The sequence below is a fragment of the Gymnogyps californianus genome, unplaced genomic scaffold, assembly GCF_018139145.2.
Source record: "Gymnogyps californianus isolate 813 unplaced genomic scaffold, ASM1813914v2 HiC_scaffold_52, whole genome shotgun sequence".
Lineage (NCBI taxonomy): Eukaryota > Metazoa > Chordata > Aves > Accipitriformes > Cathartidae > Gymnogyps > Gymnogyps californianus.
Window position 1 is genome coordinate 230,727 of NW_026114422.1, and position 27,896 is coordinate 258,622.

Below are 27,896 nucleotides of genomic sequence, written 5' to 3' on the forward strand. Positions count from 1 at the left end.
TTGTAAACCACTGGATTTTTCTGATAAAAGTTTATATTCCTCTCTAAAAAGAATCTAACTTGGTATTTTCAACCTTAACTAAATGAAGTTATTCTTCATCTATATTTCTATCTATCTCAGGTATTCCTTCCCTTTGCAATTAGAGAGACAAACTTGTATGAATGGGACATGCCAACTGATCTAAACAGATTATCTCTGCTTAGTACTTAAGGGAGGGGAAAAAAGGACAAAAGCAGCTAGGATTGTTGCCAGTATGACCCTAGAGAAATTCCTTCCTGATACCAGATTTGGTGACTACTTCAGGGCTGCCATGAAAAAGAATCACTGAAGTTAAGCATTCATTACAGTTTTTTGTGTTCTAATACCATTTTTTCTGGAGCTGCATACTTCATGCAATCCCTTTTTAGGAACCACTATGCAGTAGAAACAGTCACTTTTCCCCATATTTTATCATATTTCAAAAATGGTACAGCGAGGCTCTAATTTTGAAATTTGAGTGCTAAGCTTATATCTGTATTTACGTGATTTCTTTGGGTATCTGAAATTCTAATTGAATCATGTTCTGCCTTAAAGCTAAGGAGAGTACAAATGCCCTGCACCTTCAAATTTCATAGTTTAGATTAATCAATTGCACATATTACATTTCTGGCCTTGAAGTGAAAGCTGTAGGAATGCCCATGTTTCAAAGGATGTGGGATGCACCATGCTTTGCATCATTTCCCTTGGTCTTTCATTGTGGGACTTATGGGTGGAGTGATATCTTACACATACTTGTGTCTACAACTGTGTCATATCCAGTAGACTGTCTTTGCTTAATTGATAATCCTTTTCTTACTGTCGGCTTGCTTAGTCTTAGCTGCCATGGTGTGGTTGCCATACAGTTACAAAACACGTGTGCCTTCAGTTCATGCACTTAAGGTTACATCTCTTTCACAGAATAAGCTGTTAATATGTCAGTGTATTTGAATGATTTATGCTATTGGAGGCACTAAATTAACAGTACTTCTGAGTTAGCATCACAAGACAGTTTTGCTGCTCTAAGGCCTGAGTTATGGATGACAACTTAAAGAAATTGCTGTCGTGACCCTGGAGTGTCTCAGTTGTTGCTGTCAAGTTCATTTCTCTGGTGAATGAAGCCAGGCTGCCGTTGTGCAAAGATGGGTTCTGTTCATCTTTTTTGAGGATGATTTCCTTTCTCCTTCATTACAAACAGTAGAAGATTATTGGCATGTGCCATAATGGTATTTGAAATTGGGGGTATATGAGGCTGGAGTATGACAGTAAGTGGGAGCTATTTTCAAAGAGGGTATTCTTTCCTGTGGTTAAACTGCATTTATTGGATTTGAGGAATAATGGTGAAAGTAATTAACTTTAGTCTATAAGCATAGCTTGAGGGGTTTAGTTTTAATGCCGTACAGAAAGTTTGGGGTTCCATTTAGTTCAGTTGGATGGAAAGTACTTTTACAGTAGGAGCCAAATTTCTTCAAGTACTCACATTAAAACAGTTTTTGAAGTTTTTATTCCTAAGCTGTTGAACTGATTTACTTATAAATATTCTAAAATGTTCTAAAAAATTGTTTTGTATTGGAGCTGGTACAAAACTCATTGTGGCCCTAACTGTAGAGTCGTGACTTCCAAGATTAAGGTCAGAGTTTTACTGTGAGCCCAAACTGCTACTTAGCATTATTTTTTTCCTTCCTCTATTTTTAATACTTCAATAACATTAAGCTGCCATTTAATTTTCTGATACCACTTCTAGTAAATACTAGAGCTAAAGAGAAGTAATAGATCTATGGAGAGGAATTACTGAATCTTCACTAATTTCTGCAGTCCAGCAATCTGGCCTTGTGATATTTTCCAGTTTTCTGTCTTGAAGGGATACTGGAAAAAATAACTGAAAAATTGGAAAAGTAACCTAAAGTGAGAGATGCAAGGATCTCAGTCTGCTTGGGCCTGTCATGCAAGACAAAGGAGGAGGATCTCCTTCATGATTTAAGAGACCTACATAGACTAAAAACTTGATAGTGAAGATACTTCTACCAATCAAACAAAAGGTAGCTGAATGGGGCTTTGAGCAACCTGATCTAGTGGAAGGTGTCCCTGCCCATGGCAGGGGGGTTGGAACTAGATGATCTTTAAGGTCCCTTCCAACCCAAACCATTCTATGATTCTATGATTCTATAATATTGTAATAGGAGCTGGAGAAATTTAACTAGAAAACTTGAAATAAGCTTAGAATTTTGAGTCATGGTAGCCAGGCAGTAGATCAGCTAACCAGGAGCTGTGCTAGATTCTCGTATTGGAAATCTTAAAAATTGAAGTATGCTGTTTTTTTGTAAAAACTCAACCATCACTTTTGGACTTGAAGACAAAATTAACTCAGGAAATCTTAGAGTATGAAGGAATTCAGACTAGACGATCAGAATGTGTTCTTCTGGCCATTTATAGTGGGTTATTTACCTTCCGTGAACATAGTTGTGGCAATTGTACTTTTTTTCCTGACCTTTCCCACCATATAAGGGAGTGTTTGCACTTGCTTCACTCTTTTAAAAAATGAGATGTATTTTCATCCCTTTCTTTTATGAATATCTTGTTTTGTTTGACAAACTTCTCAAACTTTCCAGTTTTGTGTCTTCCTAAGAAAATTAACTGAGAGGAATTCATTCATCTCTATGATAGATTTAAATAGAGATAGGGTAGTGTATTTTTAGTTAGTAGTCACATTAACTTTTATTCTGAAAATTATCAAAGTCTCTGAAAATAGACTGTGACTGCTGAGAGTGTATTACCAGTTAAAATATTTGATAAAATATCTAGTCTCTGTTTTGGGCAGGAGCATACTTTGTGTTCACCGCCTAGCTGTAAATGCTGGCAACTACTTAAAATTGTGAAGAATCATATTAAGTTATTCACAAAGGAGTATTTTTGTACTATTTGTGCTAGTATTAACAATTTTTTTACCTTCAATCGACTGCAAACAAATGAATGGTTTTGTGGCTATTAGGGAAGTTAATCGGTGAGATTCATTTGCAGGTGCTTTATACTTTCCCCTAGCTTTGTAGACTAATAGCCCATGCCTTGCTATGGTGATTAGGTTATAGGGTACTATAAGTGCATAGAGGGGCATCTAATGGACATGTGACAGATACCTAAATGCTCTCTTAGGGAGATTGTAGTCTCAGGCTATGATACTGTAAACTGCACCTTTCAAGCAAATTTCTCTTCTATGAAACCCTTTGGTCAAATGGCAGAGTGTCTGCAAAGATGTGGCAGTTTTTAAAACAAACTGAAAAAGGCGTAACCCAGAACAATGGGCTCATGCAAAATGACAGAAGTGCTTGGTTAGTTCCTTTTTCCATTGTGCTAAAAGCTGAAAATGTAGGAAGATGGGAGCAGGAGTTTTTCGTTACTTGACACACACAGATCAGAACATGTAGTTGATGATAGCTTAGAATAGAATCTCAAAATGTAAATACCTGTTTCCTTTCAGCTGAATACAAGCATGCCTTTAACCCTTGGAGCAGAGGTATGCAGCAAGAGAGAAAGGGAAACTTAAGGAATTAGACACTTTTTTTGTCCCTGGGTTACACCTCCACTCCCTCTAATGCACATTCAAAGTTTAGTGTGCAGAAGGGCAATGATTCCCTCTTGCCATCAGTGCTGCAGGTAATCTATTGCATTAATCAGCCAGCTAGTGTGAAATGCATGGGGAGTGATTATACTATCATACACAATACAATCAGCATGAAGCACTTGTCAAGACCAATACATCAGTTTAATTCAGTAATAGAATGAATTAGAGCAAAATGAAACATTCTGTTCTCCAAGAAACACAGCACCCATAGCAAGCCTTTTTTTCTGAAGGCTGCATAGAGAAACCAGAGTGCATTAAGGAATTCTTTTTATGAATAAAATTGCAACTTGGATCCAACTGAATGCTGAGAGTACTTTTCTTTGGGGTTCTTATCAAGGAGAGAACAACACTGAAGTGCTTTGCCTATCTTCACTATTCCATAAAATCAACTGTTTAATTGGAGCATTCTCCAGTGGGACTTCTGATTATGTTTTGTTCTAATGGAGATCTCTCCATTCCTGGAGGAGCAAGGTGGCTTTGCCAGTCATTCTGAAGGCACTTGTCCTTCTTTTTGAGAAGCAATAAATATCATACACTACCTTCTTTGAGGTTTCCAAGTGACTGTCCCAGTGAAAGTGCGTATGTGTTTAAAAACCAGATGTAAATCACTTTAAAATCCTTTGCTGACACTTCTATTTTAAAGGGGTCATAGGTTCCGTCTCCTATTATTGTTACTATTCTGGCACTTCCAATGCTGGAAAATTATGCTTTTGTAATAGAATTAATTAGGCTCAAATGGGGCACAGTAGCAAGTGTGCAGCAAGTGCTGAAGCTGATTTGTCTGTTGCACAAAGAGAATGATCTTGATTACCTGGCTCCACTTTCTTTGAAATAATCAAATGTAACTAACCTGGTGGCTTTTGGGTTTTTAGTTTTTTTAAGAAAGAGACGTGCATTAATGGGAAGAGCAAAGACATGTCAAACGTGCATCAGTTTCTTGCATATTTTAATTTTGCAAATGAATGGATTGATCTCAAGCATATTAAACGTAAAATTCCAAGGCAAAGGCCAAGTTTCAGCCACTGATTACACAGGTATTGTAAATGAGGAAACGCTGACCGAAACCAGGGCTGCTACACAGCAGCCCTGACAAGATAGCATAATATTTCTAGGAAAAGCGGATTTCTTGGGAAGACTGTAATCAAACAGTCAAACAGAATTGTACGCTGGATCTTCAGTCATGCTCAGTGTCCTAGCCCCCACTAAAACTGTTTCCACCACCACCCTTCCATTTACTGGGACAAGAGTAAAATATAATGGGATTTATGAAAACCAAGCAATGCTTAATCTCTTGGGAGAGTCTGTATACATTCCTCGCACTTTCTTTGGCTTCATGAATACATGCATACACAAGATGTGTAATTATTACAACACCTACTTTTACAGTGACTGAATACTTCTTAATGTTTTTCAATTTGCATGTTTAAATCCTAATCAGTGTAAAGGCATGCTGTTCCTTTCTCCCTCATGAATTCAGAGGTATGGATGTCTACTGAGAAATACAAAAGTACTGATGTTCCCCCTGTATGTACAAGGCATGCATGCATTGTGTAAAGCAGTAATGTAACCTATTTCTTTGTGGTGTGAGGCACACTAAAGATGAATGACAACTGTGCATTTTCAAAAAGAGGGCTATTTGAACCAAAGGTCTGTTTTGGCAAAGCTGGCTTTTTCCAGGTCAAAAGGATTAGTGTTGAAACAAAATAGGCAATTCCTCACTGCAATATGACAGTTCTAATATTCATTCCCTTGTGAAATTAATATCAAATTGCAGTCACATCATGACTTGTCTTCCAGTTATCTTCTGGGAGAAAAAAATCGGCATATTGGTTTGTGATATTTTGTCACTGAGCTGTGAGGAGCTTCATATTGGAAAGACATGGGTCACAGTCAAGGGATCCAAATCAGAACTTTACTTTTGGTTTAGTTCGGGGGGGGGGGGATGTGTCAGCCTTCTGAGATTCAGTATGAAAAGATATCTGGTGCTTGGGGAAAGGGAGACAGGAAAAAGTGAGCTGTGTTAGAAAAACAGAATATGTAAACACAAACACATTCTCTGTTTGTTTTTTTTGTTTGTTTTTTCCATTTAATGAGACATTTGTTCATATTGCAGGTGGCATTGGTGACATCATTAAATCTAGTCAAACAGGTAAACTTACTTGAGAATGCCAGGAATGTATTTTGGGAAACTTCTTTTGAGTATAGGCTGTTGCAAACAGCAGTTTCCAGGCTGAAGTCACTAGAAATGGATTTAGATATGTTCCCCACAAATTAATTACAAGTAGCTGCCCTTCATTTTTCCGTAAGCCTTATCTGTAGTAAGGGGTAAGTGTGATCAGCAGTTTCCCCATATAGGAGCTATTAGGCAGAAAATAGAGAATCTCTTGTTTGAGGCCAGTGTAAGCTTTCAGGTTGGTGGTGACATTTAAGGGCCAGCTCATGAGGGCTTCCACTGAGCAGCATCAGAGTGAAATAGGAAGAACATCCTCCAGGCTCCTTTCACTTGGCATGTGGTAAAATCTGGGCAGAAGTGAACATTTTCCTCAGACTTTTCAGCACTAGGAGCAGGACAGGAACCAGTGAATTGAAAGAGCCAGAATGGAGCAGATGTCAGGGGAGGGGGAAGGCGCTTGGGGAGAAGGAGGAGGAAGAAATGAATACAGGCAAACGCACACATGTGGGGGGATCACACACATACACACAAAAACTTGAAACCCAAATAGGCTGAAGAGTGTGGGATCATTGGCATTATGCTTCCTTCTCCCAGATGGTAGCCTTTGTAGCGCTACAGGAGCTGAGCCTGAGGCTCTTTCTGTTCCCTTCTCAGTGGGGGAGTTTTGTCTCTCACTCCTCTTTCTGCAGGGAATCGGCAGCCGTGAAAGCTGGGTGAGATCTCAGATGTGCACGCAGCTCACCCTGAAGTCACCGCAAGCAGGGTGCAGTTGATCTATTGAAATTTTAAGTGGTTTGTGTGGGGTTTATTAGAAATACACTTGTCCTTGTGCTTCATTTGCATAAAAATAGCATGGATTTCTGAGACAATCGCTGCTAACAATGTAGTTATGCTTGACATAGTTTCCCTCTTTAAACCAAAGAAGTTTTTAAAGGATTTTGGTACTTTGGGGTAACTCTTTCCTTTCCTGCCTCTTAGATGTACCGCATGCATAGTGGAGCTTCTGAAGAAGGCAAGTGAATTCCTTTGCTTCTAGTGGTGTTTCTGAGATGCAGAAAAAGAAAAGGCCACTCATTTTGTAGGGGCATGGTGTAATCAGTAGTGTGCATTCCGCCTTGCTGGATGATTGAAATACTTACCACATGTGGTTAAGATATTGTACTTTGCTTTTGCTTCAGTCTGAAAACACTGGGAATCTGGTTACAAAGTATTAAATTGGCTTTTTTTTTTTTTAGATGCTGAGAGGTACAGTGTCTCCTCAGTGCCCTAAAGTAAAATAAATAAAATAAATAAATAAATAAATAAATAAAATAAATAAGCCCAAGATAACTATTCTACAAGGCTTTCCAATATGCCCCATCTTCTGTTTTGTTTTGTACATTGCAAGAAATATAGTCCTTTTGTCTTGGGCAGCGCTGAATGCATTGATGCTTAATAATAAGAACCAGTTGTAATGCCATTCAGAGGGACCTGGACAAGCTCAAGAAGTGGGCCCATGTGAACCTCATGAGGTTCCACAAGGCCAAGTGCAAGGTCCTGCACCTGGGTCGGGGCAACCCCCAGTATCAATACAGGCTGGGGGATGAAGGGGTTGAGAGCAGCCCTGCGGAGAAGGACTTGGGGGTACTGGTGGATGAAAAGCTGGACATGAGCCGGCAATGTGCGCTCGCAGCCCAGAAAGCCAACCGTATCCTGGGCTGCATCAAAAGAAGCGTAGCCAGCAGGTCGAGGGAGGTGATTCTGCCCCTCTACTCTGCTCTGGTGAGACCCCACCTGGAGTACTGCATCCAGCTCTGGAGCCCTCAGTACAGGAAAGACATGGACCTGTTGGAGTGGGTCCAGAGGATGGCCACAAAAATGATCAGAGGGCTGGAGCACCTCTCCTATGAGGAAAGGCTGAGAGAGCTGGGCTTGTTCAGCCTGGAGAAGAGAAGGCTCCAGGGAGACCTTATTGCAGCCTTTCAATACTTAAAGGGGGCTTATAAGAAAGAGGGGGACAGACTTTTTAGTAGGGCCTGTAGCGATAGGACAAGGGGTAATGGTTTTAAACTGAAAGAGGGCAGATTCAGACTAGAGATAAGGAAAAAATTTTTCACAATGAGGGTGGTGAAACACTGGAACAGGTTGCCCAGAGAGGTGGTAGATGCCCCATCCCTGGAAACATTCAAGGTCAGGTTGGACGGGGCTCTGAGCAACCTGATCTAGTTGAAGATGTCCCTGCTCATTGCAGGGGGGTTGGACTAGATGACCTTTAAAGGTCCCTTCCAACCCAAACCATTCTATGATTCTATTCTGTAATTTGACTGTGTTTGGGGAGTGAAGCATGTTGAAGAGTATGTCTAAAGAAAGTCATATGATTTGATTTTAAAAGAAGTTTTTTAAAACAATATTGGCTTTATTCATTCCCATGGCAAGTTTCGGACACTTTAAAAAAAAAAAAAAAAAAAAACCACAACCAAAAAAACCCCAAAACAAAACCCCAAAAAAAACACAAACAAAAAGCCAACAAAACAGCGTGCTCTATGTAACTACTGTGCAGTAATAATCTGCATTAGTGTAGTGTCTCTCTGGTGTTCTGCACTGTACCATATCTTATTTTGTTGTGGTTTTCAGATTTCTTTGATATTACTTCCCCATTCCATGTCAGCCTGAATAGCAGGGAACTTGCAACCTTAAGGATCAAGCTCTGTTTCCACTGGCTCCTGTGCTGTGGCATACTGACGTACTGATTTACTTTAGGAATGAATGTAATATGATGGTCTGTGCTCTGGGTATTCATTTTGCATTCTTAGTTAGCAAAAGAATACTTGAATATGAGAATTCTGTTATCTTGGAAGAACCAGCTGCATTTTTATTCTTTTTTTTTCTTTTTTTTTTTCAGCCTGTCATGAAGATTGCATAGTTTAAGCATATTCTTTAAATCTCTTGTAGTGTATAAGGCACGTTCTTAATGAGCAAATGAACTGTTGCTAAACAGTACTTTCAGATGTCTTCATGCTTCTGTCAAAGTTCACGCTGATGAAGAGACAGCTGATTTAGAGAAAAATCTTTCCATTTGAAAATTTTTACTAGAGACCCTGATGTATTTATGCCTGCCCTGCTATATAGTGTCAGGGAGCAGGTTCTAAAATGATGGTATATGTGAAACATCAGTGCAAATTAGCTTTCCCTTCGAGCTCCATAAATAGAAAATGTAAAACAAATTTTCTAGTGTAACCAAATTACTGAAGTAGTAGCAGTAAAAATATCTTATTCCTATTAGACTGCACAAAACCAGTGTTTACTGGATCTCTGAGGTCCAGATGTGTTTGGGAATGAGTTATATGATCAGCAGTACTTCTGCTGGGTTTTGAGTGTGGAAGTATATGTTTATAAAATACATGTCTTACTAAAGCACTTGTTTGGTTCCTGTAATGTGAAGCTGGAAGATACATAGTTCTTGTTTGTAGAAAACATTTGCTTCTGGTACAAAAATTAGAAGAAAAACTTGGTTAATTTCCTGCTGTAACTTTATGTGAATTCTTGTTTGCTTTTGACTGATGTTCCTGTCTGATGGGCCATACATTGTGAACTATGGATTTTCTAATATAAAAGACCCACTTAATGCCTTTTAATTGAGAAGGTTGGCTTGATACAGTCTTTCAACTGCTTCAGATGGGCCACACCAGCTCCAAGATTCTTCATCAGGAATTCAGTCTGCCTGGTGTTAGACATAGCTGGGAAACAAGCAGTGTAGCCTTCGAGGGGAGAAAAAGTTTTACAGTATAGAAGTTTGCAATTAGTCATTGGCTGCTGCATTTTTAATAGAAAACCTAATTTAGCAATTTTTTTTAAAATCAGGTGCTCTGTGGATGTGTATAGTCTTAAATCCCCACTGCAAGTTGGAGCAGAAGGCCAGTTGGCTAAAACAGCTGAAAAAATGGAACAGTGTGGATGTTTGTCCCTGGGAAGATGGAAACCATGGAAACGAGCTGCCCAATTTAACCAATGCTTTGCCTCAGGGTGCAAATGCTAACCAAGGTGAGCCTAAATATATGCATTGACTGCAACATATAATATAGCCTCTGTCTTATATACTCTAGCCTTGCAGAATTCAGCACTCTTTCCTGGGACAAGTAACTTTCTTGTTGAGGATTGACCAGCCAAATTTATTTTCACTAATACTATCCTTGCAGAAAAGATAAATAGGGGTTTTTTTGTGCCGGGGCTGCAATGTTTTCAGAGCAAGTATTTGTGTTTAGTTAGGTCTTCTAACTTTTCACTTGGTCCTTCTAAATACTTGTTGCATGAAAATTGGATGTCCCTGAAGTATGTCATGTAAAAGCCTGTTGTTTCTTTGCTTGACTATAATCTTATATCCCTTCTGGTGTTGGGGTTTTTATTTTGTTTGCAGTTACAAAGCCTTTGATACTTACTTAAAGGGAGATCTATTGTAACTGCATTAAACTGAGTGTGCGAGAAGCTAAAGCAGCTATCTGTGGGATATGCTCTGTGTTGTGCAGTCTGCATTGACAGGTGGGGGGGATGCAGAGGCAACACTGCCTTCTTGGAGGAGGTGTCTCTTCTTACTCAATATCATGCTTTCTAATCTAAAATGTGATTATCAAATCTGACAGAAGCCTTCTCCAGTCATCTTCAAGCAAAGATTGCTACTTTGCTAATAACTGAGGAAGATGCAGGATATTTACCTGGGAAAAAATCCCTCATAATCCTCAAAACCCTCAGTATTTTGATACATATTTCATATAATCATGATAAAGTTAAAATTAAATGCTTGTGGGAGGTGGCAGATTTGGGCTTAGATGGGTTTTTCCTTGTTTCTTTTTCTTGGAAGATTACCTCTGAAGGAGATAGACTTGGTTCATTTTTAAATCTTGCAGCTAGCTGGGGGCAGAAGTTCATTCAATATATAACTTCCTACAGAGGTGTTTTGCTTTCTGGATCTCGTGATGTTCAGCCCAACCTGGGCAGGCTAGTGGCAACTCTGACACGGCATTTCAACATTCATAGACATAGTGCCATGTCAACAGAGCGCTTTTGCCATAGGAAGATGTCCAGTAAGGATTATGTCAGTCCCATGGCCTCAGTACCTCACTTTCTTTGCAGTATTTGTATATGTTTATGACAAAAAATTATACAAGTGCTCAAAGTTAATGTCACTTCTCAAAGAGAACAACTAAAAGTCTTTCATGCGATGTTTATCTGTCCCTCATCCTAGTAGCTCTGGGTCTGAGGAGAGAAGCTGGGGATGCTTGAGTAGCTGTGTGCCATATACTGTCTAGTTTGTTTTTAGGGGAGTTCTATACATGCTGTTTAATGTCCTTCATCTCTAGCTGTTCCCTTTGCAAAGTCCTATTTAGCATTAGCTGTGCTGGTTTGTAGATCTCTCTGAATGCAAAGTGAATGGCACACACTTTGTCTGAGCTGTTGGGTAATAGGATGTGAAATGTCATCTGCAGTCTGCTCCTTGCCGAGGGGGGCAAGGTAGGCTGCCGTCAGTTGGGGGTTGGTGAATAGGCAGAAGACAAGAATACTGTGAATGACTGATTCACATATGAATGAGTAAAAGCTGATGCAGCTTTCTGAACTTGTGAAAATGACAGATTCATCGAACAGGCCACATCGGACAGTGTTCACTCGAGCCATAGAGGCGTGCGATCTGCACTGGCAGGACAGCCACTTACAGCACATTATCAGCAGTGACCTATACACCAACTACTGTTACCATGACGACACTGAAAACTCACTCTTTGACTCTCGCGGGTGGCCCCTCTGGCATGGTAAGTGGCTAAACTGGAAAGACGTTTCCATGACTTGTTGCTTTGTTCAGTTTCTATGGCATTATTTTGGGGGGATGGTGGGGAGATGAATGAAAAGCCTGGCAAAAAGAACAGAGGCTCCCTTGAAATGCTGGCTCAGAAGTAGTCCTTTAAGTCTCTCTTGCATAGTTTTAAAAACAAAACAAAGAAAACAAACAAAAAAGTCCTTTTGAGTAACCTAGCAAAACAGGCTATTGCAGATATGGAAGCATTGCTATTCCTCAATTATTTTCTCCATTTTAGAACACGTTCCTACAGCCTGTGCGAGGGTGGACGCGTTACGATCTCATGGATACCCACGAGAAGCACTGAGGCTAGCAATAGCTATTGTTAATACACTAAGAAGGCAGCAGCAGAAACAGCTGGAAATGTTCCAGGCTCAGAAGAAAGGTAAATGTGGGGAAGAGAGAAGGGCAAAGGACATGACAAGGTGACAATAACACCGGACTGGAACTTTGCATGAGAAAACTGCTTTTGAAACTAAAGCAAAAGAGGTGACTAACTCTTCAGTCCAAATGATCATAGTGGTAATGTCACATTCTGGATGTTGGAGGGTTTTTTTTAAGCTGGGTTGTGAGCTCTGCAGGGCAAGGGCTCTGTTCTGCCTTCTGCAATATGTCTGACATGATGGGGCCTTTATCCCAATCAGGGTTTTTGGTTACACAGTGTAAATATTCATCCTGTGTAATTTATAGGCTTTTAAACAGAGTTTTGCATTTGGCATGTCAGGTATTTAAAATAATTTTTTTCCTCTGACGTATAATTTAGCAGAGCTATATATTTCTGAGGTGAAAGCCTAAAGTTGACATTGAGGGTAACAACAAGGTAAAGTCTGCACTACAGAAATTAATCAAATTTGGCAGTTTGTTCCAAAAGTCTCTTATGATGCTTAAAACTTTAGTGGATTCACATCACTGGAAATGAGATTTTTGAAACACTGGCTTTATAAAATGTTCTGTGGTGTTCCTCTGAGCACTTACCCCTGTTTTTTGAAGGAACATTCTACCAAAAATAATCCTGCACTGAACTTTGTCATAAGTTTGAAGAGGTAGTGGAAGAAGAAAGGGATGGCTTTGTGGTTAAAGAATGCACGTGGAAAAACTGGAATTACGTTCTCGGCTACTACAAGAACACCTTTCATTCAAATTTTATTTTAGATCTTTGTTGCTACTCTTAACTATGTGTATCCTCATGCATTGTAGGCAAAAATACCAGTGTGAAGTCATGTGTGTAAATTTTTCAAGTGTATGTGCAGGTGTTTTCCCAGAAATGATCATTTAGAAATTGAAGTGAAGACAAGGTAGATACCTGACTGAAAAAAAAATTAGCTGGCAGTTCCTATGTGCCTCCATTTCACAGTACCGAAGGAAGAAGTTTTGAGCACTATTATGAATCCTAGATTTGAACAAAACTTAAAAGCACTTTGTATTATTACTTAGGAGAATTTTTCTGAGTCTTTTTATCGTGTAATATATCTTTCCTTAACATGTGCTCCCTTAAAAGCTTTGCATGTTTTCCAGCTTCTCAGACTGGGGAGGTAAGAAGGGAGGGGGCTATGTCAGTGTGTGTATGTGTGTACGTACCGCTGACAGGTGTGAAGGGTCTGCTGCAAGTGTGCTGGTCGTAGTACTGCTCCTTTTCATTCCCAGTTGCTAATGCAGTATCTAGACATTCAATATTTCTGTTAAGTTCCTTTCCCTATAGCTGTCAACTAATATTATGCTAAAAATGGAGTGTATGAAATGCAATTCATTCTACCCCAAAACAAAGAAGTTTGTCATTTCTATGTTGTTACTCACTGCTTTTGGGTTTTTTTTCCTCTTATGTTTGGAATTTAAAAAATATTCTTTTAATACTGCAAAATATGCTGGTCTTCTCTATAAGCAGATTAATTCTGCAGCTACAGTTTCAGTTCAGCAACCACCACATGCTTCTACTTAGCTTTCATTCATGTGACTGATCTGACATCCATGGAACCACTTGTGTGATTTAAAGTTAAATGTCTATATGAATGGAGGACTGAAGCCTTTGGCATGACACGAGTGAAGCTCATAAGTAGACACAATAGATGAAATGGAATATAAGTGAGTCCGTAAGAAGTCACTGATATTAATCCTTTTTGGTAATATTATGTGCTTCTGCCTGTTGTCTTTAGCACATGCTATTTGTTAGTAAGACAATTATTTACTTGTTTGTTTTTCATATTACATATCAGTTGATTCTTTAAAAAAAAGCCACCCTCCTGAACACTCAGTTCAACAGTGTGGCTGTGTTTCACTTTGTAGCCCCACACATTTAAATAGGCAAGAAGCAAGCTTTTAAAGCTTTGTGATAATACATATGGTTACTCAGAAAGATGGCACTTTGTGAACGAGAGAGAGCAGAGGCAGGTACAAGTTAGTGTGTAATAGGCAGAGAAACAGAGCATCCATAATGGCTTGTATACAGTTTTTAAATGGTCACCCATAATGCGTCTGATCTCTCATAGTTCAGTCATGTGTATGTGTCTAGGAGAAAAAAGTTGGGAGTTGGAGTCAAAGGGGAGCTACTGCCATAAGACTCTTAGTAAAAAAAGGAATTTGGGGAATCTCTAACCTCTGTTATCACAGCCACACTTCCTTCAATTCATTGTGCTAAACAATTTTTTCATGTTGTAACTGATTGATGGATGAGGGCTACAAAACAAAGTATCCATGAAGGTATTTGTTGACTGAAACTTTAGAATGACAAAAAAAAGCACTTAAAGGACAATTTTTTCTCATATACCTCATTTAAACACTTTATCTTTTTTTTTCTTCTTTTTTTTTTTTTAGGAGCTGTCATCCTGAGTTTATTACTTCAATAAATATTTAGGTGCAAGATAAGCTCATATTTTATTTTTTAAAATGGAACATTTTAGAATATTTTAATTTATTTCAGTGCCATCAGATTCACTTAAAATGTAAAAATGGTACTGCGTCTTTTGAGTGAGGAAACAGTTGTGAATATTTTACAAAAAAAAAGTCTTTGCTATAATTTTTCAGCAGACATTTTCAGAAGAGTTACTGGTATCAAGTAAGAGATTTCAAAAGATACTGCAGTTGAAATTTTTGACCCATAATGCACTTTGCTAGTGCTCAAAATGTTTGGCCTTTGTCCATTTTTTTTTTTTCCTCTTTTAACATATTCACAAAGGGCAATGAATTCACCCTGAAAGATACTATTTTCTCCTTCTAAGCAGAAGCTACTGGAAATACTTTGAATTCTGTACTGAGAGCATTTTAACCAGTTTTACTTCTAAAATTGTTTTGAGGGGCTAACATGCGCTCTCTTTCCCTCCCTCCTCCCTCCATCTTTTCTGTCACAGAACTTCTCCACAAAGGAGTAACCTCAATAACGAATCTTGAAGGTTGGGTGGGACACCCTTTGGATCCGATTGGCACCCTCTTCAGTAGCCTGATGGAAGCCTGCAGGGTGGATGATGAGAGCTTCCACGGATTCTCAGACTTCATGGGTAAGGCCATGGAAAGGGAGCAATCTTCTTTAAGTCTTCAGTAACTGGAGGCGTTTTTCTATCTTGCCTTTCTGAATTAACTTCGAAGCCAGTGTCTTTATAGTATACGAACTCACATTTGCATTCCCTAAGAAAACACAAGGGAGAGAAAATGCTTAAAGTAAAATTTTGTTATAAGTTATATGAAAGCACTTCAAAAATTACCAGTTACTCATTCTTGAAGACAATTCTGTATTTCACGCTTGAAATAAAACCGAATAAGACTTTATAGCAGCAACCCTCTCCACGTACATTGCTCTGTCCTCTTTTTGAGAAATTACAGGAAATCACAGAATTGTTGAGGTTGGAAGGCTCCTCTGGAGATCGTCTAGTCCACCTGCTCTGCTCAGAGCAGGGTCACCTAGAGCAGGTTGCCCAGGACTGTGTCTAGTTGGGTTTTGAATAACCCCGAGAATGAACACCGTACAACCTCTCCGGGTGACCTCTTGTAGTGTTTGACCATCCTCACAGTAAAAAAGTGTTTTCTTATGCTCAGATGGAGTTTCCTGTATTTCAGTTTGTGCCCATTGCCTCTTGTCCTGTCACAGGATACCACTGAGAAGAGTCTGGCTCTGTCTTCTTTACATTCTCCCATCAGATATTTATACATTTTGGTAAGATCCTCCTGAGCCTTTTCTTTTCCAGGCTAAACAATCCCAGCTGTCTCAGTCTCTTATATGGGAGATGCTCCAGTCCTTTAATCATCTTTGTGGCCCCTCACTGGATCTGCTCCAGTATGTCCATGGGGAGCCCAGTACTGGACATGGCACTCCAGGTGTGGGCTCACCAGTGCTGAGCAGAGGGGAAGGATCACCTCCCTCGATCTGCTGGCAACGCTCCTCCTATGCAGTCCAGAATGTTATTTGACTTCTTAGCTACAAGTGTACATAATACTTCAAATTGATGACAAAACACTTAAAATTTATAACATACATGGTCTATAAAGGTTATGAATTGGAAAATAGTGTTGCAGTACTGATACATGATTTAGGACAGGATGTGTACGCCCATTTTAACTTCAGTATTTGCTTCCCAGGAGCTTAACTGATTTATTCCTTATTCTCAGTCTCTTTCCACCTCTGTGGTAGTTTCTTATCACCTTCTGTGTGGTCAGAAACTCGATTCATCCCTCTACCTACAGCTCTTTTATATGCACATCCCCAATCTTCTTGGGGCTTTGCCTCAAAACTCATTTTATTCAATTAGATTTTCTTCAATAAACTTCTAATCCCATATCCACCAATTCTGGAAGAACTTTAATTAAAAGAAATCAGATTCTTTGCAATTAGAAAAAACCAAAACAACCCCATGAAATAAAAGTAGTGTGTGTTGAAAAGTACCTTCTCATTTTCTGCAGCTGTCCATCTCCTTACATCTGTACATTACAACTTTTTGTTCCCAAACTAGACTGTAAACTGCTAGAGGTTGGAATAGCATTTTGTCATATGGTGTATCTGTGAAGTGCCAAATGAATCAGTAGTACTCTTTAAAGCAATTTATGGCTTGGTCTGTGTGGAATTTACAAGTAATCTTTACTAAAAGTAGCACTTCTAGTGTTAATAAAAGTCAGAAACATCATACATGTTTATCATAAATACAACTGTAACAAATAAAAAAGCATGAAAAGAGCTCTAGCAAACAGGATGCTTTAAAGTTGTGGAGTTCCCAGGCCTACTGTATTTGCACAATCCTAATAGCTTCAACTGAAATCTATGCAGGTGTATAAGCACCTTCCCTTTCCACTTATACAACATCAAAGCTTTAAGGAGATATGGAAATGGGTGGGGAAAAAAATTGAAATAGATCTTCCAATTTTGGCCTTATTAACACAAAGCTGGAGAAACTGCCTTTCTCCAAATCATGCAGTTTAAAATGAAAACTTTTATTTTTACTTGAGTGGGTTTTTTTAAACCTAATTGTTTTGTGCATTTCTGCCATGTGGAATTGGATCAGGTAGTTTAGATTGGATCATTGGATCTTGAGATTGCGCTAGTAATTTAAATAATTTTTAAAAATGAATACTGACAGAGGAAGCATTTGTAAATGTGGCATTATAGGCAGGTTATGGATTAGAATGGTTTCCTGATGTGTTGTTCTTTGTGTCACCCTTTACAGAGAACATGGGGCAATGCAAATCTCTGGAGTACCAGCACCTGCCTGCACACAAGTTCTTAGAAGAAGGGGAATCTTATTTAACACTGGCTGTGGAAGTAGCATTGATAGGGCTGGGACAGCAACGAATAATGCCAGATGGCTTGTATGCACAAGAGAAGGTTTGTCGAAATGAGGAGCAGCTCATTTCTAAGCTACAGGAAATTGAATTGGATGATACTCTGGTGAAGATTTTTCGAAAACAAGCAGTCTTCCTATTAGAAGGTAGCTCAATGTAGATGCTAACTGCTTCTTTAAACTGTCTTCACTTACACAAGCCCACTGAATTAGTATTCCAGTGGAAACTGCCTTACATACTTAAGATGTTTTTTGATGTAGAACTCCAGCAAAATTTTATTTCCAGTCTCTTATGAAAATCAAACATACTTCAGATATCACATGACTGTAGAGATAAGGCATCTACTGACCTATAAGCCTTTCATTTTAATTTTTATTGCAATTTGTTCTTTAGATTTGTTGCTTGTCATAATCTCAGTATCCTAATTATACAACCCAGGCTCACAATTAAATAATATAGACATCAGTTATCATCAACAGTTCTCAGGTAGCAAATTTCTAAATGTCACTTGTATCCTGAAAAAGGACTGGCAGCTTTGTAAATGTATGAAGATTTTTACCTCTGTTCCCAAGTGAAGAGCTCAGAAAATTCACTTAGAATTGCTGGGACAGAAATATAACATTTTCTTTGTAGCAATTAGGAAAATGACTTGCCTCTGAATTTTGTATCATACATGAAAATTGAAATATATGGTCAAATATTGAGGCTTAAGGCCTGGTCTTGTGACTAAATTTTGATTAAGACAAATAACTTGTGTTTGGGAATTAGCCAGTGTATTGCAATAAAATCTGTACAAAAAAGTGCATGCTTTTGCCTTAGCTTTTAAAAAGGCTTAACATATAGCACTTAAGCCTCATGTTTAGAGAGTAGTCTTGTGGGTTCTAAGGTTGTCTTTCTAGTTTTTGGGTTTTTAAATGGAAGAAAAATCTTTAAAGGAACCAATTAGCTAAAGGCATGGTCCAAGTTTTGAGTGCTTGCTCAAGGGATGGTGGGGAGTAAGGTAAGTTACTCTAGGTTGCTCTAGGTAAGTTGTGAAGACTGTTACACAGCAGTCAGGTTTTGCTTGCTTTCTGTAAGACATTTGTCTTTTAAAACTACTTTAATGGAAGAGACGCAGTATGTTGTTTAGGGTTCTCAGCTTTGAGTCACTATTATTGCCCAGATCCTTAAAGACTTTGGTACCTACTGATGGTGCCATTTGAAACTGCAGAGAAGCTGTACCATAGGGAGAGTTTCCATTATGGTGTGGCTGTAACTGCTGCTTTATGGCCTTTGGACAAGAACAGCTGCTTGCTGGATCCAGCTATTAACCACCATAGAGGGATCCTATGGATTATAAAATCAATTTGCTGCATCTATTTACTGGTAAGGATGCTTTATGAGGAAAAGGCAGGATTTCTCTCAAGTATTCTCTGATACTTCTAGTTTACTACTTTGATCACTAATATTCTTTTTGTTTTCTTAGAGTAGTAAACAAGTGATCATAGCAGGAAATCTGCTAAAATAACTACCTACAAAATTGCTGTGGTGAGCAGTGTGCAATGATGGTCTTGCATTACTGTGTGCTGAGAAATCTGGCTTTTCTGCAATAGCTTCAGTTTACTCCAGGTTAGGCAGAAACTGCCAGCTCACATGGAGGAAAAACTGTGCAGTGATTTAAGATCCTAATCATATCAATTGTGTTTTTATAGTTAAAGTCCTGTAGATATAATAAAGAAAGCTTAATCCAATATTAAGCTGATTTCTATGCTGTTAATGCAGATTAATGCATGCTGTATGTAGCTACCATTTGAATGCATGGGAAAGCAGAACATAAGACTGTGTTGCAAGAACTGTTCTAATTTTTTGCTTGACTGCTAAGTTAATGGCAGAATATATTTTCATAAAAATGCTTTGTCATGTATTCTTCGTGTCCTAACTGAGTTTCTGACTGGACCACCAACTGGCAAACATACATGAAATGGCTTCTTTCATTGAAGCGATGCCAGCTAGTTTTGAATGGCTTTCAACTTCATTTTAAATGATTGAGAGACACACTGTCACCTACTTAATCTTCATTGATGTTTCCTTTGTGATCAGCCCCAGTCTTCAGAAATGCCCACCTATGGAGCTCAGATTTTTTTTTCATGCCTAGTGATTTTTATCTTTGCATTTTGTGCTAAGGCATCAGTCAGAAAAACATTGCTGAAACAGCTGTGCTGGTCCAAGTTGTTACCATCTCTCTCTCATGGAGTTCATCCTCTGCAGCAGAAGTGGTTGAATAAATTTTGTGAGTACTCCTCATCTGCTTCAGTGTAGGGTCAGCCATGTTAGTTTGAACCACTGCTAGAAGCTATGACACATGTGACTGCAGTGAAGAAGTGTGCTCACACAGTCATTCATCCATCCAAGTGTGGTGGGTTGGAATCTCTAGTAGAAGAGGAAGTAGTAACTTCTAGGACTGCTGGCTGCTATTTGTGCAATAATTCTCCAATAATACTTAATGTAAGATTCTTATTCTGTATCTTGCAATATTTAATGCCTGAACCTCTAGCCGCTGAAGTAAAAAACTGCTTGACATAGTTTTCCTATTAATAGGAATAACAGTCTTAAGGTTGCAGGAAAAATGTAGAAATGGGATTCATATGCACCATGAACATTCAAAACTCAGCAAGCAAATAGTTTCAGTTAATTTTTTTTAAATTGTCATTTCTGTTGTCAATCTTGACACTGCTGTTATGAAGTTGAAGTACTGCACTGGCTGCACTGAGTGTGAGCAAAATCTATTGCCCCAACAATGGGAATAGTTTCCCCACAACAAATACAATTTTTAAGATCATGTGGCTATAATGGACTAACAAAAGCAGCTTTGGTGCAAGATCTGACCTAGTCTTCTCTGGAGACCAAGTCCAGACCAAAGGGTTATTTAAATGCCTAATGTCAGGTGAGACATTAATAGGGATCAGGTGCTGCTGTAGTGATTGGTCATGTAACTTCAATTAAAGATACATGTTTTTCCACTGTAACCACTTTTTTTTTTCTGGTGGATTTGTGATAAAGCAGTTATGCACCAAGAGAGGGTGCATAGGGATTCATGTGCACAATATAACTATGCAGAGGCAAAGCTAGGATTATCACCTTCTACTTTTGCATACTATAGACTTGCTGAACGAGCCCCATGGAGCCCTGGGACCATTCTGTCATTTGTATGTGCACTGATAGTGTGCCTAGTACTATACAATTTGCAGTCTGTCTTGTTGTCTCAAAGAATATATGGTATTTAATATACTTGTAATATATTTCACAAAAATATCAATGTAACTTTACCTTTTGTACAGCAAACTGTCTCTGAATACCAATTCTAACTCAAGGTATAGTGAATGTTTTTAAAGGTCCAGAAGTTGGGTTTTAACAGTCTGTAAAGACTGATATTCTCTTTCTCTTTCCCACAGCTGGACCATATAGTGGATTAGGCGAAGTCATCCATCGAGAGAGTGTTCCAATGCACACATTTGCCAAGTATCTTTTCACCTCTCTCCTACCTCATGATGCTGAACTGGCATACAAAACTGCACTGAGAGCCATGCGGTATGTATTCACAGGTCATCTAGAAAGAGCACAAGTAGCGGTTTGGAAAAGGGGAAAAAGCTTGGTAATCAAGATCTAGTCTTTTTTTCTAAAAGAAGCATTGTTCCCTTTAAGAAGAAATTACTTTGGGTCTGTCATCTGTAAAAGCAATTGATGTCTGTAGTAACTACAGTATAATAATTTATAAATGTACAATTAGTGTTTATCTACAACTGTAAAACAGCATTCTATGTTACAAATCCTTCTAGAATTCCACTCTTGGGGCATGTGGTTTTGTGTTAAACGACAGCTTTAGTGCGTGTGTTCTCTTACTGATGTGGTTGTGTGTGTGTGTGATGGTAGTGGCGAGGAAATGAGGAAAGAGGCATCTCACCAGTAGTCTCAGGATCATCTGCTGCTTAGCAGATGATAGGACTATTTGTTCCACCAGCCTTCTTTATAAATTAACTCTCAATGATAGATTTGAAACCATATGGTGTGGTCTGAGCCAGTACTTTTTTCTTGTGCTTCATAACTAAGCAGTCTTGCACACTTCTGGGTGAATGTTGGGATTTAAATGGAGTGTGTCATATGACAACAAAATGTCTGACTTGCATCCCATTTGTCTTCAGTAATCAGGGAAAAAGATGTTTCTCAGGGAGTGCTCAGTGTGTGTTGGCTTTATCTCAGGGCAGGCCAAATTGTTAATGGTGGCTAAGAATGGCCTTCTGATGGAAGTTCCAAGGGCCTAAATGATCAGTGATAAATCTGTTGTCCACATACAGTGCAGGGAAGAAACTGGTCCCATCTGGATTGTCTGGTCGCTGTCAAGAACTTGTAGTAAATGATGGTTGACAAAGAATAGCCACAACTGAATACTAAGAACAATCAAGTCCCAGATTAAAAAAAAAAAAAAAAAAAAAAAAAAAAGTGTTGGGTTTTCCTGGTCATTATTATCAAGAATGATTGCACAGTGATTGAAGGACACACTATCCACATAAGTAGCATTTAGCTTCATCAGACAGGTTGTGTCCTAGTGGTTTGGAGGTGTGTATTCTGGAGCTAGTTTCTCCAGAAAGCTAAATAGGGAGAAAATAATCCTGTGTTCAAAGGACTAAATGGGAGGGCATGCATAAGAACAAAACAAAGCTACTATCAAGTCAGGCCAAAGGTCTGCTTAGCCTGTTTAGTTTCTTTTTTGCCTCCAAGAGTGTCTAATAGTGGATGTTAGGGAAGGAGTCTAAGAAATATGAAGAGTGACCTTGCATACTTGCTGCTTGTGATTAGAATTTTAGGAAACAGATTGAGAAGACAAAAGTGCGTTACTGATAAACTGTTGAGAACATTCAAATGTATGATCAGAAAGCTGTCGGGGCCATCTAGGTACACCCCTTTTCTTTCATTGCAAGTTAAGTGCATCAATAACCCTGGTCATACCAGATCAGCAAGATAGTACAAAATGTGTGGTGTGTGGTTGTGTTTGGTGGGTTTTTTTTGTTTTTTGTTTTGTTTTGGTTTGGTTTTTTTAAGAAAAAAAGATCAATTTTATAAAGTAGACTTGTGTCCTTGTGTCCTTGTATTTAATTCCAGTCACAACCTTAAAGTGTTTCTCAGAGATTGTTTGTGGGGAATTTTCCTCCTTAAACTAAACTACTGAAACCATGTTGAAAGGCTGGAATAGACATCTATCAGCAGCTTTGCACAGTGCACTGAATGCTTCAGTGAACATGACAGCAGCATGCCGTTCCTCTTGAAGAAGGATTTGGGCTTTCCCCAGAAACAAATCATAACTGAAAACTTCTTTTCTGGAAGTTTCCTTTCTCAACTGGAAAAACAAGCAAGGCACTGAAAGGTCCAAATGATGAAATCTCTAGTTAATCATGGGGAGCTCCAGCCATCTTTTGGCATGAAGCTGCCATCTCAGCCAAAGAAGTTACTTCTCAAACAGACCAGTATAAGAAAGAGTTGTCTGTTTGTTTCCATCTGGTAAAATCACAGGAGACATCAACATAATCAGGGCTGTTCTCCATAGCTCTCTTGGCATCACTTTATAAGGCAGATGAGAGTTCAGCTTTTTTATATTTTTTATTTATTTTTTTATATTTTTTTATATATTTGGCACTCAAGAAATGTGGACTGCTGTCTTGAACTGTGGTGATGGCAGATGCAGACACTTTCTATTCCATGTCTGTCTGCATTCCTTGGCACTCCTCAAAAATTCTCATAAAGAAGGTTGGTTACTCTTTCCATTCACACCAAAGTGATAGTTCAGTGTACAAAGCACTCCTGATACAAACCAAATGAAAAACTAACTAAAACTAAACATTGCTTTGAGGGGAGGAAAGAAGAAAGCAAACATGAAGATTGAATGTCTGTCTCATGTTTGTGAGGTGGAATGGATCAGAAGAGGGAAATTTGAGCATCCCTTCCTCCATGGCATGGGTAAAATATTTCCACATAGAAATCTGTGCAGTTGCTCATGCTTTTAGAAGTGGAGCATATTTCTTTCTTCACTTGAACATTTATCAAAGGAGTTAACTTCCCAAGACTACAGCTAGTTGCTCTCCAGACATAAGTGTTTAGTGTCAGTCTACACACAAGTCTACACAGGTCATTGACCCATGATGGCAACTCTGGAGTATTTTGCCTCTCTCTATTCAAAATCATCTGTTGCTGTTTCTTTTTTTTTTTTAATCCTCTTTTAGTGTGTGGAACACTCAGTGTGAAATCAATGGAAGCTGAGACCATAAGGCCTTTCATGCATGCACCTCAGGTCTGCAAGGACAGGGTGTGCTATCCTTGATGGTCACTTCTGTCTACAGTTCTCTGCTTGCAGCACTGAAACATATGGAGTAGAGCCTTGGAGAATGTGGATCTGCGGTGACCTAGTTGACTGCTCACTTGGAATCTGAACTTGAATGTTTGGCTTAGTTTGGCTGATCCCTTGTTAAGCCTGAATTTCAACCCAGGCTTTGGGAGTCAGACTTTAATGGTGATGTTTAATCACAAAGTAGCTTTGCTAAAACCTAGCTAAATAATTGGTGTTTGAAAGGGAAAAAAAGTGAAGAATGCTAAATCTGCTTGTGCTTGTTATGATGTTCCCTAATCTTGCCAAAATTGCACGAAAGCCACCAATTCACAATAGCATTTCTTTTCACAGCAAAGGAACATAGAAGCTGGCAATGAAATTCAAAGTGACAAAAGATTTCCCCAAAACAGCCTCTTCCTTTCGTGCTCTTTGTCTATTTACTGTTACTCATAACTTAATAATCCTTTTTGCATTATGTAGTTGGGATTTTTCCTGTTTGTTGAAACCATTTAATAATGCATCTTTTTTTCTCCCCCCCCCTCTGTGCTTGGAAAAAATCAGCTAAAGAATTTATATGTATTTTATTTTTACGTATATAAAGCTATATAAAGAGGTGTCTCAGTGGTACTAGGGAAGAGATTTGACTTGATACAAATCAAAAGGGAAGTATTTTTTTCATATTAGCATGCACATTATCAAATGTTGGTAGGCTAGAGTTTAAGGACTTTAAAAAGTAGTTCATATTTGAACAGTAAAATGTCCTTTTTGGTATGTCTGAATTTATTGCAAGGTCAAAATCCAAATGACTTGTTGAATATCCCTCTTCCTTACTTTGAGCATTTGCAAGTAAAGAAAGTATATTCCAAATATTGGAAAATATTTACATGTTCTCAGTATGATGAAGAACTACTCCACTTTCCTTCCTGAGGTCTGTGGTTGAAAGACTGAAACAAGGCAGGGGAAAAAAGCTTCAACTCTATGGATAATGCAGAAAGTCTCTGCTGCCTTGGCTAATGGATGGCTTAATTGTCCTGTGAATTCCTACAGATGCCCACTGATGTAGGCAAGTTTGGCAAATGGACTTTTAAGATTCCCCAAGAAGAGAAGTGGTTTTCCAATATCTTTATACCCAAAACTGCACATTTAATAAACAAGGTCAAGTGTTCTTGCAGCTTTAGTTTTGCTTATGAGTAACCTAATATAATAATGATTTAATGAAAGAGGATTTCTTCCTTATTTCAGGTTGCTAGTATTGGAATCTACAGCTCCTTCAGGAGACATGTCCCGCCCGCACCACATTGCATCAGTTGTTCCAAACCGATATCCCCGCTGGTTCACCCTAAGTCACATCGAATCCCAGCAGTGTGAGCTGGCATCGACCATGCTAACAGCGGCCAAAGGTACATTGCTGTCAGTTACGTACTCAACTAAATGTATGCTTTTAATATTGCATGGAATAAACAGATTATAAAACTTGTGTTTAGGAATCCAAATCGCAGTCTGACAGGAGCTTGAAATGGGAACAACAAACTGAACTGACTTAAACCTGTCACTTAATTTTCTAGCAAAGTGGTTAAACTAGCTAGATGGTAGCCAGATGGGCTTGATTTGAGGCTGATGAGACAGCTTTTTGTTCTTCTGACACGATATAGACTGTGAAACCCAGGAGTGGACAAATCACTTCTAAAATTCACAAATCAGGATGACTTTTGGCCATGTACTACACTAACACCATCAGGCACTAGAGGAGTTTGTGCTGTCTTGTATCTTTCGTTCATGTGATTTAATTATGGAAGGTTTATAAAAACCAAAATGTGTATAACTGAAACATCATACTATTGCATAGCAATGGCAGGCTCAATTATAATGCATCTCTGGATGTTTTGGGAGCTTGTTCTGTTTTGGTGATTCTGTTTACACCTTGCAGGTGATGTTCGGAGGCTGGAAACAGTGTTAGAATCCATCCAGAAAAATATCCACTCCTCATCACACATCTTCAAACTTGCCCAGGATGCATTTAAAATAGCAACACTCATGGACAGCTTGCCAGATATCACTCTTCTGAAAGTTTCTCTGGAGTTGGGCCTTCAGGTATTTCCCTCGTTCATTATTACTACAGTAGAAGACAGGAATTTGACCCTGTGTTGGTGGGTACAGCTTTTTAAGTCACTGAGGACCATACCCTCTTTGGGCTCTGTCTGGAATTTTTAGATTCTGTTTTCTGATGTAAAGTGCAGTTGACTGGTAAACATAGAGCAAGGGTCTGCGCAGCCCCTTTGTGCCATTCGAGTGGAAGAGAGAGCTGGGAGCAGCTGGCTGCAGGGCACTCCTCTGTTCAGGGGTGAGAGAGGACCAATGCAATGGGTTCAGGAGTATATGTAGGGATGGCTAGAGAGCAAAATTATTCTGCTTGCCAGAAATGCACTTTTGCAGATCTTTTGCATGACCTTGAGGGGTTTCTTATCATTCTTCCCGTCCTTCCCTTCCTTTCCCTCAAATGGGATTTGGTAGGTGCTTGTTGAATTACTAGAGAAAGCCAAGGTCAACCATAATGACCTGTTTCTAAAGCAGACTGTGCTAACAGCAGCCCTCTCACTTCCTTCATCAAATCCTGCACTCCACAAGCTGTGGGATGGTCATCTGCATCAGACTCAGCTTGACGTGTACAAGAACCTCAGATCAGTTTTCAGGCTCTTAGGAGAGACTTTACAAGCTAAAAGGAGACAGCTAAGTTTTTAGGTATCTGGAGTAATATTGCCTTACACTGATGAATCTTGGAGTTTACACAGTTCATTTCAACAAAAATAAATCTCTTCATCCCTCTTCAGGGAGTTCTTAAAAACAACAAAAAAAACCAACCAACCAAAAAAATGCAAAGATCAGAAAACCATTTATTACTTTGCTTCAGTAAACAAAGCTCCAAAGACTTCTGAGGAAAGGATATTATCCCAGTTGCTTCTCATGCCAAAGAAAGGTACTATTTGCCTATTCTAGACTTTTAGAAGCTAAAGTCTTTAATCAGAAAGCTGAGATTGTGTGCTTTGTTAGCCTTTCTTATTCCCAAGGTTGCTGTGGAAATCTGCTTCTTTTTTCTGATCTTGATATGTTTCTGCCTTAAATGTTTGTTTACTTGAGAGAGAAAGATCCTTATGATTGACTTGAATGTTACCTCAAGCATTCACCAAGTATCATTCAGTGGTAGCAGCACATTTTGGATATCACTGTGTTCATGGATGCCCCTGTGTGGATGATGGTGTCATCAGAATGTCTTCAGTAAGATCTAGTGAAAGAAATATCATGAACCTGTACTTTCTCCTAAATCCGGTGTTTGGAATAAACTGGTGTAGAACATGTCCACTGTCTGCCCCAAGCTTACTAAGGTGTTTTAAGAATCTTAAAGGTAGTTTGCTTTCCAGAAGGAAGATGCATAGCAGTTTTCTGGTAGTAACTCACAGCTGTATAGATTTCTACAGTAATGTTTTTCCTGTAAAAGCCTTACAGTGTCAGCACTGTCTTCAGTGGCCTACAGATGCTTTCCCCTCTCCTGCCCCCCGACCTAATGGCAATTAGATTGTCTATATTCGCTATAGTAACTGACTGCTTATGACATTTATGTGCCCTATAAAACTCTGTTTCTCCCCTCATGTGGCAAACTGAACAGTAGTGTCCTCGCAGGTATACTGTTCTGCCTCTCAGCTACAACAATGACAAGTTGGACTGGTTGGGCTGAGGAGATGATACTGACAATTTCACAACTCTGTCACTGGGATTTCTGTGACAGAAAAGTCTCTTATATTGTTCTAGATTTGGGAGTAATGTATGGACTCCTGGGTTCTTTCTCCCTATTTCCAATGGCAGCATGTGTTATGTGACTCAGCAGAGGGAAGGCATTTAAACTAGCTGTGGAAAGCGTGGCCAAATGGGCATGGAGCATCTCAGGTGTATTCTGCCCTTCAGAACCTTACTGGCACAGACGCTGTAAGATCTGCAGGTACAGGAGTGGCTTCTATTCCTCCATTTGCCTGTTGTATGCTACATCAATGCAAGTAAGTATTACTGCACACATGCAGACAGGTACTGCTGGCAGAACTGCTGAGCAAGTTAGCGCAGGTGATCACTTGATGCATATTTGGCAAGTGGTGCCCTTTCCCTG

General features: G+C 39.0%; 1 protein-coding gene across 1 annotated transcript in view; it reads left to right on the plus strand.

The window, feature by feature from the left end:
- Nucleotides 1-27,896, plus strand: part of LOC127028970 (zinc finger SWIM domain-containing protein 6-like) — a 117,489-nt gene that overhangs the window by 83,787 nt on the left and 5,806 nt on the right. Inside the window, 8 exon segments of the mRNA XM_050914648.1 lie at nucleotides 9,648-9,827; nucleotides 11,411-11,587; nucleotides 11,870-12,016; nucleotides 14,973-15,119; nucleotides 17,274-17,534; nucleotides 20,820-20,955; nucleotides 24,986-25,143; nucleotides 25,671-25,834. Coding sequence (XP_050770605.1) covers nucleotides 9,648-9,827; nucleotides 11,411-11,587; nucleotides 11,870-12,016; nucleotides 14,973-15,119; nucleotides 17,274-17,534; nucleotides 20,820-20,955; nucleotides 24,986-25,143; nucleotides 25,671-25,834 — 1,370 coding nt within the window.